Source organism: Globicephala melas, chromosome 12 (genome assembly GCF_963455315.2).
Source record: "Globicephala melas chromosome 12, mGloMel1.2, whole genome shotgun sequence".
Classification (NCBI taxonomy): Eukaryota; Metazoa; Chordata; class Mammalia; order Artiodactyla; family Delphinidae; genus Globicephala; species Globicephala melas.
In genome coordinates, this window is record NC_083325.1 from 60,929,789 (window position 1) to 60,951,152 (window position 21,364).

A 21,364-nucleotide genomic window follows, 5' to 3' on the forward strand; every position below is an offset into this window, starting at 1 on the left:
GAGGAATAGGATTTAGTAGGTTGAAGATTTAGAACCTTTTTTGCCTACTGAATACATTATTTCTTATGTACCTTTTAAAAAGAGTTACTAAAGGCTGCTTTTAAAAAATTTTTTGCGGGTTTAAGTTATTCCTGACATTATTTTGCTTACACATTACTGCAAAAATGTTTTAGAATGAATAAAACTTTTAAAAAAAATTGCATGAACTGTTGTGACTTTTTTTAATGGCCAAATTATATCTCTCTATTTAAAATTTTTCAGATTTAATCATTCTGTTCTTTCATTGTTACTTTTTCTCTCGCCTCCCCTGTTTTGTCACGCCCAGTACTTGGTAAGTGAATTTCCCAAAGTGGATCTTGAATGATTTTTATGTCCTTCTTTTGCAGCTCCAGCCAAACAGTGCATCTGGAAGTGGGGCTCTGGAGCATGATCCATCCTCCATTTATTTACGAATACCTGCGGGAGAAGCTGTGCCTGGGCCTCTTCCCCTTGGAGTTTCAGTCATTGATGCTTCTGTGGCTCTTTTTGGTGTAGTGTTTCCTCATGTTTCTTTTAAACACCGGTTAGTATAAAGTCAATAAGGTGATTTTAGTTAAATATAAATTATTTTCAAGCAGTACATTTTCCCAACCAAGCTAACTCTTCAATAAGAAGAGTTTGAACAATAGTCTCCTAAATGTAATAACATAAGTGGCACATAATAAATTGCATGCAAACTCCACATAATTTGAAACTGTTTTTAAAGTTTGACCCCATGTACTAGCATATGATATCCACTTGTATTGTGAACTCGGTCTTAAACAACAAAATTTTCATTATAGTAGTTTGTTTGCCAGTTTATAAGTAGGTTTGCCTGTATCTTTAATTAGGGACACCAGTTTTCCAAGTCTTGTTACTGAGGAATTAAATGAGTGAGAAGTCTACTCCCTAATATGACATTTGTCAGATGGTTAAAGTCTGGAACTTGGAACACTGAAGTAACTGATTCTTTTTTTAATAGGAACATTTTAATTTGCTATACTTTGTGTCCACAGACACCATACTTAACTTAGTAAGCATTTTATATACTTACAGTGATTTTCCCAGAAGAAGGAGTAAAAATGAATTAATGCAAGACCTTCACAGATAGTTCAGGTTTTACAAACTATGCCTTAAAAACATTGTTGTAGTTGTATAGAAAAGATAGCATATCTTTACATATGTAGGTTAGTTGATTAATTGGTTTTTAATTTGAGGGGAAATTTTTAAATATGAAATTTTACTTTATCCGGATATCTTTAAGAACATTTGGTTGCCACATAAATGTTAAAGATCATTAAAGGTGAAAGGATCTTATAAGGCATCTACTTTAATGTCCTTGTTTTAAATCTAAAGAAATCTAGGTCTAAGAGTTCGTGGTTTGTCAGAAATTATACAGCTAGTTATGAGACCTGTAACTAGAATTCAGGATTATCTTTTTTTAAAAAAAAAAAAATTATTTATTTATTTATGGCTGCATTGGGTCTTCATTGCTGTTTGTGGGCTCTCTAGTTGACGTGAGCGGGGGCCACTCTTCGTTGTGGTACGCAGGCTTCTTGTTGCGGAGCACGGGCTCTAGGCACGCGGGCTTCAGTAGTTGTGGCTCACGGGCTCTAGAGCACAGGCTCAGTAGTTGTGGCGCACGGACTTAGTTGCTCCGTGGCATGTGGGATCTTCCCGGACCACGGCTCAAACCCGTGTCTCCTGCACTGGCAGGTAGATTCTTAACCACTGTGCCACCAGGGAAGTCCTCTTAACTTTATTAAATCACTTTTGTGGAACCAGATGAAGTAAAAATATATAAGTTCTATTAAAATATGTAACATAAATATCCAGGGATGTAGGAATCAGTGAATAAATTATGGAAAGTTGATAGGCTGGAATACATTTTACAGAGACAATGTTTTGATATCAGAAAATGCTCATTATATAGTGTTAAATGAAGAAGGTAAAAGGCAAGAAGTGATCCCAGTTTGATATTTTAAAATACGTGAAAATGTTCAATGGTTATTTCTAGGTAGGAACTTTTTGTTAATATTTTTCAAATTAAAAGAAATAAATATAGTAAGGAAAAAAATTTGTTTAAGTCATGTATTTGAGGTCAGTTATAGGCACATGATGTTTGATGGCCATGTTGGAGACCATGTGTGTCTTTTCAGGTGTGTGCTTGAAAGCAGCGTGGACAGTGCCCTGCTTCTTCAGCATAGATGTGGATCTGTGTCAGACAGGTGTACAAGTGTCAGCTTTAGCCCCAAGTACCTCTAACTGGAGTTCCTGCTGGAGGCTAGATGTTTTCTTCCTATGTGATTTTTGAAGAATGCTTTGACCTGAGACCCATGGCCTTTTATAATTGAGCATAAATCCTTCCAGTGAAATTTCCCTAGATTCCTTTGCCCCACCTCTATTCTTTTTAGAAGAATCTGGTATGACCTCATTCTCTTTAATCAGAATAGTCTCAAATGGCTGTGATTTGGGGAAGAGGGATAACTGTCTCATTTTAAAAATTTGAAACAAGAAAACCAATTCACCTCTGATTTTTCACATTTAACAAAATTGACCAAAGCTAAATCTTTTTTTTTTTTTTTTTTTTGGTGGTACGCGGGCCTCTCACTGTTGTGGCCTCTCCTGTTGTGGAGCACAGGCTCCGGACGCGCAGGCTCAGCGGCTATGGCTCACGGGCCCAGCCGCTCCGCGGCATGTGGGATCTTCCTGGACCGGGGCACGAACCCGTGTCCCCTGCATCGGCAGGTGGACTCTCAACCACTGCGCCACCAGGGAAGCCCTAAAGCTAAATCTTTTTAAAAAAAAATCTCCCAATTAGCTTCTAAAGATAGGACACGAGGTACTATTTTCTTCTATGTGTGAGAGTATTTTTTAAAAAGAAAAAAATTATGCCACATTTTAAGATTTCCAACTTAAAAATCTTCCACAGAGATGCACAATTAATGATTGTTATTCAAGAAACCTTGAGCACTTACTTTATGCCAGGCGCTTTGTTGCACACTAAAGACCACTGAAATTATGACATTATTTTGCTGATTGAAACTTAATATTAGTCCCTTGTGTTGTGCCAGTTAGTAGTTCATGTCCGTATCTTAATTCAGAAGTAGGAGATCCAGTTTAGACCAGGGAATGAAGTGAAAAGAGATAGCATGGGGCATTATTTGTTAAACAATCAGCTTATACCCTTCTTCTTATCTCTGTTTTTTGGGCCAGGTTTGAATAAAAAGTATTGCTAATGTGATCTTTATTGTTACAGATTACAGATGTTGGATCACTTTGCCGAATGTGTTAAACAAGCCAAAGGTGTTCGCCAGCAGGCTGTGCAGCTTAATATTTTTACAGCTGTTCTTAGTGCACTAAAGGTATTTACTTTTAAAACAGCAAATATTCTGAACTAAGATTTTATTTTATTTTTTATTTCTATTTTTTTGTGGTACGCGGGCCTCTCACTGTTGTGGCCTCTCCCATTGCGGAGCACAGGCTCTGGACTCGCAGGCTCAGCGGCCATGGCTCACGGGCCCAGCCGCTCCGCGGCATGTGGGATCTTCCCGGACCTGGGCACGAACCCGTGTCCCCTGTGTCGGCGGGCGGACTCTCAACGACTGCGCCACCAGGGGAGCCCCTGAACTAAGATTTTAATTAATACCTTTAATATAGTAATTCAGACATAACTAGACTATTACGTTTATATGTATAGCTCTGGATAACCATGCTTTTATATTATTTCATTTAAATTACTAGAAACTTTATATTAGGCTCATTGTATTTAAATAAGTATTTTATATTTTAGTAATATTAAAATTCATATTTTGATTTGATACCTCAAATTTTACAAGTGCTGGTATATTCAGAATTTTCAAACATGTCTGACTAATGAAATTTGGTATTCTATTGAAGGCTAACTAGATAAAGCTTAAGTTTGATTTGTGGTTTAGATCATAAAGCAGGAGAGGCTGTGTTTGTTATGTAGTTAAAAGAGTGCTGCATTTAGAGATTGTGTTCTGGTTTAGCTACTCAATAGGTTTCTGTCTTGTATAGTTCCTTTAGCCTTTTTTAAACCTCATATTCTACATGTATGAAGTGAAATAACAAATATTTTGCTTATCTCTCAGAGTTCATGTACTGTACTATGGAGCTTATAGCCTCTCATGATGTATTTGAAAAGTCATGTTATTCAGCACTAAGCTTATTATAAGATATCACTGCTTTAAAAGGGCAACAAGTACAAGTGTTTAAATGGGCATGAATTAAATCACATTTTGTAAACTTCAGGGAAAAGGGATGTAGGCATTGGTTATACAAATAAAGGCTTGTACCATTTATATAATCATTAGTATATGCCCTTTTCAGAGACCATCAGCTACCAACATCTGAGTTTTTTAAGAAAGGAGTGGGGTGGTCATGGTTTCCCTCAGTGGTTGGAAGGTTGGTTAACAGCTGTAATATTGCTGTACAGTATGTGTTTCTTCATATATGTGCTCACTAATGCCTCTGCTGTAGTTAACATTTTCCCTAGCTACCATGACTTATATTTTTGGTCTCAAGTAAGTAATTTAAGTTCCAGGACAGTAAGTGTAACTAGAAGAGAGATATTAACATTTAGTATGATGAACATTCATACTGATTCAGTTCAACATTCAGTTACTGATTATTCTTACCTCATTTTGTCTTTAGGTATGTATTGGATATACTCTTTATGACATAATTATCATCTCTGGCATTTTTATATAAATGTATCAAAGTTTCATGTTCATGAGGCCTTTTCCTTCCTTAAAGTTATAATGATAAATTTCAGTCAGTTAAATAACAGTTGATTTAATAATACAGTGTCCTTTATGTATAAAAACAACTTTTAAGTATTTGTCTTTGGATAGAGACACTCCCAGGGATTGTTGGTTTTAGGGCTGATTCAACTACAGCTATGTAATATGTTGTGAAATCCTGTTTAGGAAAGTGATTACTGTCAGTCTAACATGTATTAATTCTAGGCATAGTATATGCATGGGAAAGTTGGCTGAAGAAAATAATGTGTGAAGATATATGTATATTTACAAATATTGCAGTCCTTTTTTTTTTTTTTTAAATAACCATAGGGCCTGGCTGAAAACAAAAGTACTTTAGGACCTGAGGAAGTTCGTAAATCTGCTCTGACACTAGTTATGGGGGCCCTTGACAACCCAAACCCCATCTTACGATGTGCAGCAGGGGAAGCTCTTGGAAGAATGGCTCAGGTGGTTGGAGAAGCAACTTTCATTGCTAGAATGGCCCAATATAGCTTTGACAAGTAAGTGGGTCTCTTTATCAACAAGTAATTTTCTCTCATACACAAAGATGTCTTTTAAGTTATCAGTAATTATTAACTGGACTGTATATTTTCCACATGGTAGATACTTTCATTGTGGTGCAGGTTTCTGTTTCAGCTCTTGAATGTTACATAACAGAATCAAGAGGATTGTTAGTGACGGCGTCTCTCAGTTATATGTAGTCCTTTTCTCTTATCTCTGCCCTCCCACACCCCCCGCCATTATTCTTTCTGTTAATTTTCACTTTTTGGGATAAGCCATTCTTTTTCTAACTACTACCAAGTTTATCATTTCTTAAATTATCCCTGAAACAGGGGATACATTTAGCATTAGCTTTTAAGAATTTCTTGGCAATATTAATTTAAAAGAGTGATCTCAGAGATCCAAATAAGTATGATTAAGATGATAAATGCAGTTATTAGTGACTGTTGATTGTTAATCAAGTACTTGAAGTAGAGCAGTTGAAAATCAAGAGTGGTCAAGAATTAACACTTGAGTTATGTAAATTACTCATTCTTTTTTTTTTTTTTGCGGTACGCGGGCCTCTCACTGTTGTGGCCTCTCCTGTTGCGGAGCACAGGCTCCAGATGCGCAGGCCCAGCGGCCATGGCTCACGGGCCCAGCCGCTCCGCGGCATGTGGGATCCCCCCGGACCGGGGCACGAACCCGCGTCCCCTGCATCGGCAGGCGGACTCTCAACCACTGCGCCACCAGGGAAGCCCAAATTAATCATTCTTAAGTATTGTATATTTTGAGGATTAATTATACCAAACTATATCATAATTATTAACAAGAGAGAGGTTGGGAGAAGCAGTGGTTGTGAAGTAGTGGTTCGGAAGAAGTATTTTCTGAACTCTTGCGTATCTGAGGATGGCTGTCCTTGTCTTCACACACAGTGGCAGTTTGGCTGGTTTAGGATGATGCCCCAGTGTATTGTTTGACTCACTAAGGATAATGTGAGCAGGCAGAATGTAGCTAAACCATTCCCAGGCACTTAGTCTTCTGCAGGATGACTTTGCTTATTTTCTAGCAATAGATTAACTTTGCCTTTTCCAAGTGTCTCTCATTAATCCTGAAATCAACTTTTGTTAAAGAATTTTTAAAAGTTAGAACCAGTCTTAGCTACCTGTTTCATGGTTTGTGCTCTGTTAATAGTAGGTAAAATAAGAGTGTATTTCTTTGGAAAACTCCTGACTGGTTAATTTTTCTTCAGTTACAAGTGGTTTTAATTTATAAGTGCTTTAATACCTATAGGAGTATTTATACTTATTCTGGTAAAACACAAGGACATTTCATTCATATTCATACCTGTCTGGTTAATGGTTTGCAAGTGTTCTCAGTGCTTAGTTTCATTAGCTTTTCTAAATAATTTATTATGATCTGAAATTAATTAGTACACAGATTTTGTTATCTGTTTTTTCACATTTTAAGTTATCTGAAATTGGGATTTGTCCTAAAATCTCTAAGAAATGTCATAATTATTTGTCAGCATTTTTTTCTTTTATACTGTTATATAAAATAATGGTACATTAAGAAAAATCTGTGGTATCTTAGATTTGACAAAATCTGGTTCTATTTTGAAAAAGCTTCAATATCCTGCAACTTCATTATGTCAGACTGTTTTTTATCAACATTATCTCTTGCTGATATAGTATCCAACTATGAAAAGCCAAATCACCTATACATACAGATCTGTCAGCTGTTTTTGCATGTTAAAATCGTATGCCATCTTAGCATTAAGACTGGAATCATTCCTATAAACCGTTCTCAGTTAATAGGGAGTAACTCAATTGCTTAAGACCCAGTTCAGAAAAAAATAAAAACCATTACTGGTTAAATTAGTTTCCATTCAAATTGAAAATCACTCTGAGACCCCTGGGAAAGTATATATATGATATATTTTTGTATCTTAGATTACTTACTTTATTGAATAGATGACTGTCACTGAGAAAATTGGCTCAGCTTTTTTTTAGCTCACTGAAATGAACTCTGAAAAGTAACAATCTTTCTAATCTGTATAAGGCTTTTTAGAATTCACAGGTTGCATTCATTCTTCTTTCATTCCTCAAAACAACTGCTATATAGGAGTAATGATAATGTTCATTTTACAGATGGAGAAACTGAGGCATAGAGAGAGAGAGATCACTTATCCAAGGATATAGTGTATTAGAAATACTGCTAAGGATGGACTTAGTTCACTTCCTTCATTACTACATTTCTTAATGTCTGTTCCATCGTGACAGCACTTAGAATTTTTCTTTCTTTGCCATAGGCAAACTGACCAGCCAGAGTCTTGGTGATGGTTTTTCATATCTTGGCTTTATTTCCTTTTTATGAGCTTGTGACAGAAGTTTGATCATGGATGGCTTATTGAGAGTTATAATACAGTTTTGAAAATGCAGCCAAAGTTGCTTTCTAGCCTCCTTTGTTATTTTAGGAGTTTTGTTCTTAGTGGTATTTTAATGTTTTCTAATAGTAACTGACTATGTTGGTGTGTGATTATGAGTCATAGTCTTTTTGTCTTATTTGTCTTTTATTTAAAACACCAATGGTAAAAAATGCATTTCAAATGGCTCTTGTCTTTTCAAGGAATAATTAATCTTAAAAGCTGTGAAGTTGTAGGTCCTCTTTCATATTTCTCTAAAGGTAGGCTTTCTTCATAAAGACTTTATGACTTTAACCAGTTTAAAGTAAATCTCTAACTCTTGTTAGTGAGTAGAGAAAGAAGTAATAAAGATTGTAATCTTTTCTGATTTCCAGAATAAATCCCTTTTATTGTGTGATTCATAAGCTTGTTATTGCCATAGGGAAATAGAAAAAACAATCGCTGAAGCATAACTCTTTTCCAGATTGAAATCAGCTCGAGATGTTGTATCCAGAACTGGCCATTCTTTGGCTCTGGGCTGTTTGCATCGTTATGTTGGTGGTATCGGCTCAGGACAACATCTGAAGACCAGCGTCAGCATTTTATTGGCTCTAGCACAGGATGGGACATCCTCTGAAGTCCAGGTATAATATGGATTTGTTTATTATGAAATTTTTTTGGATAAATTAATTAATTAATTAATTAATTTTGGCTGTGTTGGGTCTTCATTGCTGCACGCGGGCTTTCTCTAGTTGTGGAGAGCAGGGGCTACTCTTCGTTGCGGTGTGTGGGCTTCTCATTGAGGTGGCTTCTCTTGTTGCAGAGCATGGGCTCTGGGTGCGCAGGCTTCAGTAGTTGCGGTGTGCAGGCTTCAGTAGTTGTGGCGCACGGGCTTAGTTGCTCCGCGGCATGTGGATCTTCCCGGACCAGGGCTCAAACCCATGTCCCCTACATTGGCAGGCGGATTCTTAACCACTGCACCACCGAGGAAGCCCTATTATGAAATTTTAAAATATTATTTTGAGGAAAATTATTTGTAAAAATAGTATTGATTCTGATGGGCTGTTAGGAAAAATGTCTTAGGGTCTTTCTCTGTCATTTTGCTTTATGAGTGTATAAAAGGAATTTGTATCTGAACCTAATCCTAAAGTCTTTCTTATTCTGGGAGTTTAACCCATTCACAACATTCCTTGAAACATGATTTCTTTTTATTATTTATCATCCTTTGTACATGTTTCCTCTTCTTTGTATTTCCTTACATTTGTTGGATGATCAAATTTCTTTTAATAGCAGTCTTCTCTCTCTTCTCTAATACCCTAACCCAGGTACAGTGTTGGCTGAATCTTCAGGTGTACTCCTTGAATTTCTTTTTTCTCTCTTCTTGAATATTTTATACAAAAATAGGTATAACTACAATAAGAGGCAAGAACTTCACATGTGTGAAAATATCCTTGATTTCCCATTTCCCAGTGATGCATCTAAAAATATCGAGTATATGAAACCAATAACATTCAACTCGCCAGCTTCATATTGGGACTCAGAAGCTGGAATAGACAAGTTTGATTGCCATTACTGCCTGTCATTAGTTTGTTAATAAATGGGTTCCTTCACCATAAGAAAAGAATGCAAAATCCACCAGAGACTTCTTCGTCTACAGTCTTAGTTTGCCTTTGACTTCTTGGTAAAGGTTTCCAGCTGTGTAAAGCACAAAAGACCCAAAAGGACTAAAATCAAAAATGAAGTAATGTTGCTCCTAAAGAGGTGCTATGCTGTTTTTTGTGTTTTTTTCTTAATGCTGTTTCCATAGTAATCTGGAAGAAAAGAACACAACTGTGAAATTATTTTACCTAAGAAGTTGCTGCTTTCTTCTTTTCTGTCAACGCGTACGTGCTAGTTTTCTTTCCTTTGTCTTCACCTTTTTCTCAGCCCTCTCTTGCTTTAATTTCTTAAAACTACACTCCTGTAAGTGACTGCTTCACATGATTCTTTTTCTATGACATGACATCTTACTGTAACGTGGACCACTTATATTTCCTCAGAGCTTCTGTTTCAGCTCACATCTGCACAAGAATAGTATGGTAGCATTCTTCAGTTTTTTCTAAAGTCTCTTCTGTTATAAGAATCCTAACTCAAAATTTATACTTTCCAGTCAAATTATTGTATACATGTATTTAGTTGTAACTACTAGAGATTTAGTCTTCAATAATGTTTTCTTTTTTGTATCCTCAACTCCTGTCTTCAGATCTTTGTTCTTATTTTATTTTTACTTGATAGGAAAACTTCCTTTAGCAATAATAATCTTAGAAAGGGTCGTTGACTGGTGTGCTTTTTGATTCCTTGCATATCTAAAAAAAAAAGGCTTTATTCTGTCTTCAAATTTGAATGATATTTGGGTTGGGTATACTGTTCCTGGCACACAGTCCTTTTTTTCATTATTCATAAATGTTTCACTATTTTTTGTGTTGCGTGTAAGAGGCTAATAGTAGCTTAATTTTTTGAGTTAAATTTCCATAGATATTAACATCTCAGTTTTTCATCAGCTATCTATAAAAACTTTCAAATATGTTCTTTAAGAAGTAAAAGATAACATATAAGCCAATAATCAAAACAACTGATGTGCAACTACTCTATTTAAAGTTTCTCTGCAGTGTGGCTTTGAATATTCAGATATAAAACTTTAATGATGAATTCATTTTCTTCTTTTACACAATGGATATATTTCACATGCCCAAAAGACATTGGTTTATGTAATAAATTTCTGAATTAATGATGCTTATGGACATCATAACTATCTTTTTCCCCATCTTTTTATTGCTAAGAAACTTATCTGAAATATGTCTGTATGTTTGTAACCTTATATTTTGGTTTCACAGTGTGTAAGAATTTTTCTCTCTATCCTTGCAGCTTAGAAATTTCATCAAGTTCTATATAAGTTTATCTTTTCTTTTTCTCTTTCTGGTACTTATTTATATATTGAGTCTCTTGTCTTTATCCTCATTATTTTAATTTTTTTGTATTTTCACTGTGGGTTACAGGATAATCTTCCATTTGAACTTCAAGATAATGATTTTGGTATTTAACAATAATTCTTTTTTTTTCCAGTTTTCTACTGAACAATTTAATATAAATACTGGGTGTGTGTTTGTTTTTTTAAAAACACTTCTAGAATCTCCTTTGTGCTTTAATTATTTGTCTTAAAAATCCTTATGATAGTTTTATTAAAATACTTTCTTTTGTTTCTTCCATTAATTTTTTTCTCCAGGATGTGTATTCTGGTTTTCCTCCCTCAAGCTGTTATATCCCTATTACTTTGGTCAATAGGTGTGGTTTCTACACATAATTGTCCAACTCAGGTTGCTAAATTCCCTAGGATTGGAGTAGATTGATAGGTAATAGAAATTAAGGTATGGATTTTTTTTCTGCCATGGTGGTAAGTTGGGTAGCTTCTCTGTTGAGACCTCTCTGTCCTCAGTCCAGTAGTGTAGCTCTCCTTTGGGGCTGCCAACAGCAAAAATAAAAGGTTCGTTCTTTAACAGGTGGATGTGGGCAGCTTAAAGGACTTTGCGTTTTCTTAAGCCTGTGCTGATTACAGTACATTGCTCTGGGTTAGTTTTGCAAATACTATTAGCCACTAAGATTATTTGTGCTTAGTAAACAAAAATTTGGGCCTGAAATGGTTTGATGCACTTGAGGAACTGTTTTGTGAATGTCATTGCTCGAGAAATAGATCTGAGTGCAGAACATTGTTTTATTTCAGATTGTTTTATTTCAGACTAGTTTCTTAGTAAAACTCCAACAATACAGGCAATAAAGATATATTTGATGTCCACAGCAACCACTAAATCAAACACTTATTATATCAGTCATTGTTTTTTTGGAAGTATGAAATACATGTACATTATAACAGAAAAATGAGTTCATCAACAAAACTATTTTTCTGACACTCAAAGCCACACTACAGAGAAACTGTAAACATAGCATTTGTACATCAGTGACTTTGGTTATTAGCTACTGGTAGCTTATGTGCTAGCTTTTATTTCTTAAGGAATATATTTCTAGATTATTGATTAAAAACTACGATGTTGACCAAAAAAACTACGATGTTGGTGTTTATGAAAATTTAAGTTAAATATCAATTCAGTATACTCTATTACTTACAATAAAATAAAATCATATTTTATTCCAGACTTGGTCCCTTCATTCACTTGCTCTGATAGTGGATTCCAGTGGCCCAATGTATCGTGGATATGTGGAGCCAACATTATCTCTAGTTCTTACCTTGCTGTTGACAGTTCCACCCTCCCATACAGAAGTTCATCAGTGTTTGGGTAGATGTTTGGGTGCTATAATAACTACTGTTGGCCCTGAACTACAAGGTGAGTAAATTCATCTTAAAGTAAAGGGACTAGATAGATAATTACTGTCTTTCAACTTCCTGAATGTCACCATAACGTTGCCTAAAGAAATCTTGTAACAATAATAATAATTACTATGTATTGAATGCTTGCAATTTACTGAACACCTGGAACTCTGCTTTTTACGTGTGCTATTTTATTTAATCCCTGCAACAAACCTGTGATGTGAAGGTGATATGAAGTTATGAGCAGAGAAAACATCTAAGTGAAATGTTACCTGGAGCCCCTTGAAGTCAAAGATAAAAGTGGAGTTCCTTTGGCCTGGAGTGCCATACAATTGTCTTCATGGACTTTAGCTTCACTTTTTTTTTTAACTCTATGGATGATAATATTATCTAGTTTTTCTCTGAGGAAGTAAGCTCAGAGAAGATAAGTTACTCAGCTAAGGAGTAGCAGATTTGTGATCCTAAGGCACATATTCTTACCATGCACTTCCACTGAAATAATTCTACTAATGGTTAAATTAAACACTCAGGTAAGAAAATTACTGTGAATTTATGCAAAATATATAAGCCACTTTCAGAGCATTCCTTTTTTTCCCCTACCATTTATTAAATCTTTCAATGGATCAAGCTTTTTATTTATATTACCTCACTTAATTGTGACAGCAGTCCTGATAAAGGTATATCTCTCTGTTTTACAGATGAAATACTGAGGCTGAGAGAGGTCCAAGGTTTTATATATATATATATATATGTGTGTGTGTGTGTGTGTGTGTGTATAGCCAATGAGTAGTTGGAATCAGAGGTGAAGCTCAGATAAATTTCCTTTGCCTGTATTCTTAATCACTATGCTATATGTTGCCTCCATTCGGACAGATATTAAAAAAAAAAAGACGGAAGTGAAAAAAGAAAAGATCTTAAGGATGAATGGTAGGAATTCAAAAAATGTGATTTAGACATTTCTCTATCTTGGACTCAGTGTCCTCTGAGAAAAGTTGATAGTTCTTTCTTTCAGTGAATATCACAAGGATGTAGAGAGTATAAATATGTGCCTTTGATTAAGTGTAGGTGTTTACCAAGTACTTTCTGATGAGGCAGTGTGTATTTCAGACTAGAATGTGACTCTTGCATGAGTCTATGATTTCCTTGTTTGGTCTCTGTTGTATATAAAATTATTTTGCATTGGTAAAAATTTTAAATCACTTATATTTGGCAATTAAGACATTTTAATCTAGACAGTATATAATACTGCAATTTATTTTTCCTACCTTTGTAAAAATTGCCATTAATTTTTTTTTTAAGAAGTAAAACTTTATTCAGAGATGAGCCATTAATCTTGTTAGGAAAATAGGATTTATCGTTATTATATAATAGATGTGGTATTATTGTTTGAACAGAGAATCAAATACAACAATGATGGGTTTAAAAGAGAATATAGTTTATCAGGGGATAAATGTAAAGCTAGCTAAATCTAAGAGAGACACATTATCATCATTCATAAGCAGTTGTGTTTTGAAATCATTTGTATGGATTTTGCAGAATTTTTGTTTTCAAAACAGTCTGAATAGTAATCAGAAATATTTATCTTAAAAGTAACTCCTTTTTTTATTTTGATGAAGTATAGTTGACATGCAATATTATATTCATTTCAGGTGTACAACTGACATATGTATTATGAATTGATCACCACATTACGTCTAATAACCATCTGTCACTGTGTAAAGTTATTATATTATTCACTGTATTCCCTATGCTGTACATTACATCCTTTAAAAAGTGACTTCCTGGGGAATTCCCTGGTGGTCCAGAGGTTGTTAGGACTCTTAGCTCTCATTGCTAGGGGCCCGGGTTGGATCCCTGGTCGGGGAACTAAGATCCCGCAAGCCGTGCAGCGTGGCCAAAAAAATAGAATAGAATAGAATAAAGTTTTCTTTTTTTGAGGTTGGCTTTCAAGGAAAGGAATTTCTGGGATGACTTTCTTATAACAGGGGATAGGCAGGATAGGCAAATTAACTATGGCCCATGGGCTGAATCTGCTCAGATGCCTGGTTTTTTGGTCCTTTTTTTTTTTTTTTAACAGCCTATGAGGTAAGAATGGTTTTAACATTTTTAAATGGTTATATAGGCACTTACATAATAGAGTAGTGTGGATTTTGCCTCTTGGCTAGCACAGTAAAAAATATTTACTTTTGGCCCTTTAAAGAAAAGTTTGCTGACTCCTGTTCTGTAGGATTTTATTTGCTTGATAAAATGTAAGCTGTCAAAATGTAAGGGGAAAAAAAGTAAGGGCATTTCTTATAGTGATTATTGGTTTAACAATTGCAGTACCAAACCTAACCATAGAGCAAACAGACTAGTTAATATTAATTCAACAGTTATTCTTTTTTTTTTAATTGAAGTACAGTTGATTTACAGTGTTGTATTAATTTCAGGTGTACTTTTTTGTTTGTTTGTTTAGAAAGAGGGGTTATTTAGAAGATAATTATTTTCTAGGGACATTTTTGGTGTTACTAATAAAATCATTGTACTTTATGTTCTCTTTGACTTTGCTTCTAGGGAATGGAGCAACAATATCCACAATCCGTTCTTCTTGTTTGGTGGGCTGTGCAATAACCCAGGACCATTCAGATTCTCTCGTGCAGGCAGCTGCCATATCTTGCCTTCAGCAGCTTCACATGTTTGCACCACGACATGTCAATCTGTCTAGTCTCGTTCCTAGCCTTTGTGTAAGTATGAAGCTATTTCATTCATTGATTTAATTAGGCAGCCCCAAATTTGTTTCCCAAAAGATCAGACTAGGCCAAAACAAAAAAACATGTTTCCTGGGCTATCCATTCTAGAGTTTCAGCTTAGTAGTCACTTTATGACTATTCATTTTATTCACTGATTTTCTTTTTTACCCTTTAAGAAATATTTTAATGAACTGTTCATTTCTTGGCTAAGAATGTATCATATTTTCAGTCTTTCCCACTCAGAATTCTTTTGCCTAAAGTTTGCTTGTTAACTTCTGAGGATCTGTTACTATCATCACAGTTGTTAATTGATTCACTGAACAAATATTTATTGAGAGGTTGCTATATGTCAGGAACTGTGCAAAGTACTAGGGATACATTTGTGGATGAGACAAGATGACGCCTCTGTCATAATGGAGTTTATAGTTTAAAGGGAATATGGTCAACAATGATTATTTACAAATAAGTGCTAGAAGAGGCTACAGGAGAGCATATAACAGGGGAGCCTATCATAACCCAGGCATTCAGAAAAGATTTCCCTGAAAAAATGATATGTAAGGTGTGAACTGTAGGTAGGATAAATAGGAGTTAGTTTTGGGAAAAGCGTGACGTTAGAGTAACAGCACTTATTTTTAGGCAGAGGGAAACATATGTGAAAGGCCCTGAGATGAGAAGGAGGGGATGCATTTTAGGAACGTTTTAGTCAGTGTGGTTAAGGCTAAGAGAGAAGAGGGGGAGCTGGGTCATAGGGTCACAAGATGAAGCTGGACAATTAGCCAGGTGACACATCTTGCAGACTTTCTAGATATGTTAAAACTTTGGACTTTATTCTGCAAGTGATTGGGAACCAGTAGAAGGAGTTCCACAGGGGAGTAACATGATCAGATTTGCACTTTTTACATTTCATTCTTGCTGCATAGTGGCGAATGGACTCTACAGGGTAGGAATTATGGTGGTCTAGGGATGGAGAGGAAAATGACTTTTCCAAGTTAGTAGCAATGGGAATGGGGAAAAATAGATGGATTTGAGTGATATTTAGGAAAAAAGATTGATGGAATTTGTTGATTTATTAGGGGATGGAGGAAGGATGTGACCCAGGTTTCTGACTTGAGCAAAGTAATATAACTTCCTGAGATTGGCAACACTCGAATAGGAGAAGGTCTGAAAGAGTGGATATCATTAATTCAGTTTTAGACATTTGAATAGTTACGTGGACCTGGAGCTCGGAAAAGAGAAGTCTGGTTGGAGAGGTTCACTTGGGAGGCATGAGCATTTAAATGGTAAAGACATAGGAGTAGATGAGATCGCCAGGGAGAGAGTGCTGAATGAGGAACCCAGTATATAAAATTTAGTAAAGGAAAAAGAGTCAGCAAAAAACATGAAAGAGCAGTCAGAGAGTTAAAAAGGAAAATAGAGGTTGTGGTGTTCACAGATGCCAGGTGGAGTAGCAGAGTGGTCAGCCATATCAAATATTGTCAAGAGATCAAATGAGATGACAGCTACAGTGTGTCCTTTGACTCTTGTCACATGGTGTCCTTAGCAAGAGCTCATCTGGTAGAGTGGTACAAACGGAAGCCCAAATATACCGGGTTACATATGGAATGTGAACAGGAACTTCTTTCCAGAAGTTTGACTGTAAAGGAGAGGACAGAGGATAGACAATAGGTCAAGTGGGTGATGGCGTCAAAAGAGATGCTTTTACTTCTACAGTAGTGAGAAGAGTGAGCGTGTTTGTATGTTGACAAGATGGAGCCAGTAGGGTGGGAGAGTTAAAGGTGTAGGACAGAGAGGGAATAGTTACTCCTCCAAGGTTTCCAGTGGCATAGTTTTCAGGACACAAGTATCTCTTCCAGTGCAAAATGAAGAAAGGAGGAGAGGATGAGTGTAGGCATGGAGAGGATGAGTGTAGACACAGGTGGGTTTTGGATTTGGTGACTGGAAGTTGAGGGAGTTATTATATAATGACTGGTACTTTCTTAATCAAGTAATAGGGAAGATCAAGTTCTGTGGATGAGGGAGCAAAGAGGAGGATCAGAAGTTTGAGGAGAATGGGATGTGGGAGATTGAAGTAACTGCAGAAATAAAAGATTCTGTGATAGTTCCGAGGGTTCAGTAGAGGTTAGTGACCCTCTTCAGGTCCGTCGTGTGATTTATGATGGTACCAGTGCATCTAGCTGTGAGATTTTTCTCCAACAGCTGTAAACATCTAGTTGTGAGATTTTTCTCCAACAGCTGTAAACATCTTGAGCAGGTATGCTGATACATTCATAGTTGGACTTTGGCCAAGCAGATTCACTTAAATGACAGCAGGATGGGGGAGGGAAGGATATTAACAAGACAGTGCTGAAATGATGGGTTATAGAATCTCATTTGGGTGAGGGAGGAAGGTAAAGACAAGAGGAGCAAGAAGGGCACCATAGAGGTAACTGTGGGAGAATATTGTTGAGGAAAGGGAAGAGAAGGTTATCCAGGAGGAGGTGAAGGAACTGAAAGGCCAAGATCTTAGCCATTAGATCTGGTGTGGTATATTTAGCTTTACTCAACAAGATTTGCTCCTTTTCACCGTAGACCAGAGGGAACTGAATCAGTCCCAGACCGTCAAGGTGTGCTGCAGGGTGGAAACCAGATGCACATGAAATGTTTACAGAGAACATCCACAAAGAAAATAGTCAACTAATAGTATACACTAGATTGCATTCTGCAACAAGATATGTACCATCCTGCCAAAAGCCATGGCCTAATGCCAAGTTCTGAGGGCACAGATGGCATCTCTTGAGCAAGGTGGACTTGTTACATGATACAGCTCTAATAGGCAACTGATAAATGTGATGAAGATGCAGACACACACTCCTCAAATTGTCTGCTTCCTCTCTCCATTTTTTTCCTCCTTAAATGTAATTATTCTGTGAAAGTTGACCTTATGAGGTGGAACACATTTAAGAGGATCTGGTCAAGTAATAACATGAATTTCTTTATCTCAGTGGAGGTTATCAGTAAGCCGTAGGGAACACAATGAGTTTCCTATGTGTTAATGCAGATAATGTTTCCAAAATGATTTCCGTAGCACATCAAGGGTTTTATTACAAGGCATGTTGGAGTACTTTCCTGAACCTCTTCCAAAAAACTGGTGGGAAGGAGATGGCATGGCAGATAAAGATGAGACAGAGGGGCCACTCAAGTGGCTAACTTGTTTGCACATTGCCAAATGCCCTTCGAGCTGTATTCATTACCAAATCTTTGACACTCTCTAAAAATCAGTCCACACATGGATTCATCCAAATTAGTGAAATCAGTGATGATTTTTATCCATTTCATGTTCGTCTCTACTCAGTCATTGCCACCAGAAATGGCCGTATCATGTGATACCACGTGTAATACCTAACACAAATGAAATATGATTTTTTTCAGCAAATGTATTAAGAGGTAAGTTTCACCATAGTAATCTTGATTAAACGATCTAAAAGTATTAAAATGTATCTAATGATAGAACTGTTCAAAATGTGTTTTTGAAAGAACAACAACCACTCTGAATTAGTGTTATTTCCCTCCTGGCAAGTGGGTGCTTTTTATACCATGTGACCAGTCATTCTCCTGTGCACATTTATTCCACACATGGCATTTACGTCATCTGGGAAAATTATAGGAGATGTCAGTGAGAGGAAGACTTGAGCTGAATGCCCATGTCGTCAGTGACAGAGCAGGGATATCCAGTTGACCATGATATAAGTATATGGCAGGCACAGAAGGGATAGGATAGCAAGGTAACATAAAGTTTAAATAACAGAGCTTTTTATAGGAAGGTAGAGGTCTTAATGTAGGAGCAAGCAGCACACAAATTCCTAAGGTTTGTGGAATGTAAGAAAAAAAAAACAGCTTCTTCGGAAAACAATGAGGCATAATCTACAAAAAGTTGAAAGTGTGCATACAGTATAACCCAGCAACTCCACTCTAAATACCTGACAGAAATGCATGCACATGTGTGCAAAAAACATGTACAGGAATGTTCATTGCTTGGTTATTCATACTAGCCAAAACCCAGAAACAACCTAAGTGTCCACCAATCAGCAGAGTGGATAAATAGTGATATAATTCTTCAATAAAATATTACACAACAATAAAAATGAATGAACTGTTACATGGAATCACATGGATGAATTTCACAGACATACTGCTAAAAAGAAACCAGACACAGAAGAGAACAGACTTCATGGTTCCATTTATATAAAATTCAAGAGCAAAGCTAAACCAAGCTATACTGATGGATGTCACAGTAGATTGTGATTATATCTAAGCAGCTAGGAAGTCTGCACGAAGCCGTATATTTTTATCAAATTTAATATGGTTTATTCCTGACATTTTTTGGATTTTACCAGGAAGTGTCAAGGGAAAGTTTTCAAACAAATACAACTTTGTTGTTACCTGGTTTACAGTGGCTGCAAGACACCATTAATGATAATTTGCATCTCTAATATCAGAGATGTTAAAATGGGGTGGGAGAGTACACCTCAGGATCATTGAAATTGAGTTTTTGAAAACACTTTGTAAACCTTAAAATGTTTTATTTCTTTCACTTTGATTCTGCTAGTCAGCATTTCTTGAGTGTATTTTCTTAGCTATAATTCTATTTAGTTGTAATTAAATTTATGTAATTAAATTTATGGTGTTCTGCTTCATATATATTTAATGCTTTGGTCTTACCACAGTTGTGTAAGATAGAGGTAAGGTGGACATTGTCCCCATTGTACAGATAAAAAGGCAGAAACTCTGAGATACTTTTTCTTCCCATCTCATATGATCATGCTTAACTTTTCTAATTATAAGATATTTGCCAGTTCCAAAACGTCTTTATTTTCAGGAAGAGACGTGAAAAAAATATATTCTGTTGAAAAAAATCTGATCTGTCAGGTTTTCTCTCCTCAGTTATATTTTCTTTTTTTAATACTTGGCGTAATTTCATGGGCTGTGAGTTTTACACAAAAATAAGTTACAAATGCTATATTAAGAGGATAAAATATATTATCTAGCATTGTGAAGGAGTTATGTATTCTACATCACTTATTTATTATTTTATTTCCCCCCCCCATCATTTCTGGATGAGATTCTTTCTAAAATATATTACCTACTTCCTTGCTTAAAAAGCAGCATATGGAACATAATATTTTCTCAATGAGTCAGATTTATAGTAATAGTGATAATAGCTAACATTTATTGAGCAATTACCAGGTGTCATCCACTGTTCTAAGTAAAATACTTATTTTAACTTATTTTATTTTCACTATATTCCTGTGAAGAATTACTATCCCCATTTCACATATGGGCAAACAAGGCACAGAGAGGTTAAGTAACTTATCTAACTTGTCTAATCACACAGGAGTAAGTGCAGAGCCAAGATTCAAATCCAGTCTGGCACCTGGAGCCTGAGCTCTTAATTATTATGCAGTACTGCCTCTTATACTTTACTTCATGTAAAAGAGTGTACTATATTGATTCTTTCACGAACTTGTGAGATTAAAAAAAATGCTATACCGAAAGGATCCATTTTGCAGTTCTTTTCAGATATTTATGTTTGCTTGATTTTGGTTTTTTATTTTACTATACACCCCGCTTTGCTTTCAATTCTTACTGTGTGTTCTGCCCCCTAACTGTTCATTCACTACAGTTAATCTCTGTGCACTTAAAAAATTTCGTTGACAGAATTTAGTACGACCATGTGTAAAATAAGATGTGCAAAAGATCTTTCTGGATCTTAATCTAAGTATATTTTGTGATCTTTAGTGCCCAAGTCTTGGGGCAGTTATTTTATAGGCTACCAAAATATTCTTTATACATTTTATTGGTATTACTATTTATTGAAAAGGCCATTATTTGGCTATATCTTAAACAACTGAGGTGGTTAAATGAAGAGCCTCTTCACAAGTAAGGTGTTCATATATATTCATTAGGCAAGTGAGATTACAGCTTTTTTTAAGAAAAGTCTAAAACTGTTGTGGTTTACAGGTTCACTTATGTAGTTCCCATTTGTTACTTCGACGAGCAGCTGTGGCATGTCTCCGGCAGCTTGCCCAAAGAGAAGCAGCTGAAGTATGCGAATATGCCATGAGCCTAGCAAAAAATGCAGGGGACAAAGAGAGCAGTGGTGCTAGTAAGTTATATTATTGGTCAATATTCATTTTGTTTAAGTATTTTAACATTTCAAATGAGTATTACTTATTAAATAACATTTTTGCATTGAAATATGGTCAATTTTCTTATTCTTTTAGGTAAAATAAAACTGTTATCATTTTTAAAATTCCCATGTAGTTTTCTTGGTAACTTTACATTTTTACCTTTTTTAAAATTTCATAGCTGAAAAAAATTTTTTGTAGCATTTAGTATCAGGACACTTCCGCCATCCCTTGAGAATGTTTTAGCTGTATACGGGATGACTAAGGATATTGCCTTGTATCATTAGTAGGCTTCTGAAAAGAGAAATTATCTATTTTAGGGTTACCTGAAAGCTTCCAGTCTTTGACAGTAGTTAACCTTTTGTGATGTAACTTTTCCCTGAAGAAGGTAAGACCAAAGTAACCAGTAAAACTGTGAAATG

General features: G+C 35.8%; 1 protein-coding gene across 3 annotated transcripts in view; it reads left to right on the top strand.

Annotated features, from left to right (window-relative positions):
• The window catches only part of HEATR5B (HEAT repeat containing 5B), an 86,313-nt gene that overhangs the window by 27,654 nt on the left and 37,295 nt on the right, over positions 1-21,364 (top strand). For all 3 annotated transcript variants that reach the window (XM_030857930.2, XM_060309218.1, XM_060309220.1), the window contains 7 exons: positions 387-562; positions 3,278-3,383; positions 5,115-5,305; positions 8,174-8,333; positions 11,876-12,065; positions 14,603-14,772; positions 20,776-20,920. In XM_030857930.2, coding sequence (XP_030713790.1) covers positions 387-562; positions 3,278-3,383; positions 5,115-5,305; positions 8,174-8,333; positions 11,876-12,065; positions 14,603-14,772; positions 20,776-20,920 — 1,138 coding nt within the window. The remainder of the gene's footprint in view (positions 1-386; positions 563-3,277; positions 3,384-5,114; positions 5,306-8,173; positions 8,334-11,875; positions 12,066-14,602; positions 14,773-20,775; positions 20,921-21,364) is intronic.